The 1,051-nt window shown below is 45.5% G+C and overlaps 1 protein-coding gene across 1 annotated transcript; it reads left to right on the forward strand.

The window, feature by feature from the left end:
- Positions 1 to 46: 46 nt before the first annotated feature.
- Positions 47 to 1,003, forward strand: LOC106321935 (the record flags this gene model as incomplete). The annotated part of the gene is made up of 1 exon (XM_013760145.1): positions 47 to 1,003. A coding segment is annotated over one exon (957 nt), but the record flags the coding sequence as incomplete, so codon positions are not given.
- Between the last annotated feature and the right edge of the window lie 48 nt (positions 1,004 to 1,051).

Here is a 1,051-nt window from a genome sequence, read left to right on the forward strand (position 1 = left end):
TACTATACAGGAATACCGTGAGCAGTTTGAGGAACTATCGGCGGAGGTACCTCACGTACCTAATGATGTTTTGGAGGAAATGTTCTTGCACGGGATGAAAAGGAGTCTGAGGGAGCAAGTCGTTAGACTTAGGCCTTTGGGTATGGATGAGATTGTGGAGATGGCACAAATCATTGAGGCGCAGGAGAACGAGCGAAGTTCTTACAATTCGAGGTCCTTTCATCGAACGAACTCGGCCCCTGCACTCAACAATAGTCAGAGAAACTCGAACTTCTCAATGGGAAGGCAGAGTGAGGTCACACCTAACCGGAAGTCTTTTGAATCGCAGCGTGAGAATAAGGGAAGTGAGTCGAAGAGGCCAATACAAAACCCTTGTCGTCATTGCGGTGAGAGATTCTTTTCTGGGCACAAGTGTAAAGTTTTTCAAAAGTACAAGTGCCTTGAAGTTGAGGAGGAATCAGAACGAGATGAGGAGTTAGATAGAGGTTCTGAAGAGGAAGAAGAACCTCAGAAGCAACAAGAGCTGCAGGTCCTGTCTCTGAAGTCTATGGTAGGAATCACTACTAAGAAGACATTGAGGATAAGAGGTTATATCGGAGATGCGGAAGTAGTGGTTCTCATTGATTCGGGGGCGTCGTGTAACTTCATAGCCACACGGTTAGTACATAAGTTGGGATTACAGGTAACACCCACTCAGGAGTTTGGAGTAGCGATTGGAGATGGAAGGGTTCTCACTAGCAGTGGGAAGTGTGAGGAGGTGAAAATTAATATTCAAGGAGTGGGAATTCGAGAAGAGTACTTGGTGTTTGATTTGGGAGCTACAGACATGGTGTTGGGCTACACTTGGTTAGAGAAGTTGGGGGAAATGAAAATCAATTGGGGGTTACACTTGTTGAGGTTCCAAATTGGAGAGCAATGGGTGACTTTGGCAGGAGATCCGGATCTGCTTTGCGCTCAAGTTTCTTTTAGAACGATGGAGAAGTTGTGCGAGAAAGAGGATGGGGTATATCTGCTGGAGTTACAAGCTTTATTTGATAATGAGGAAGTAACA

Source organism: Brassica oleracea, unplaced genomic scaffold (genome assembly GCF_000695525.1).
Source record: "Brassica oleracea var. oleracea cultivar TO1000 unplaced genomic scaffold, BOL UnpScaffold04017, whole genome shotgun sequence".
Classification (NCBI taxonomy): Eukaryota; Viridiplantae; Streptophyta; class Magnoliopsida; order Brassicales; family Brassicaceae; genus Brassica; species Brassica oleracea.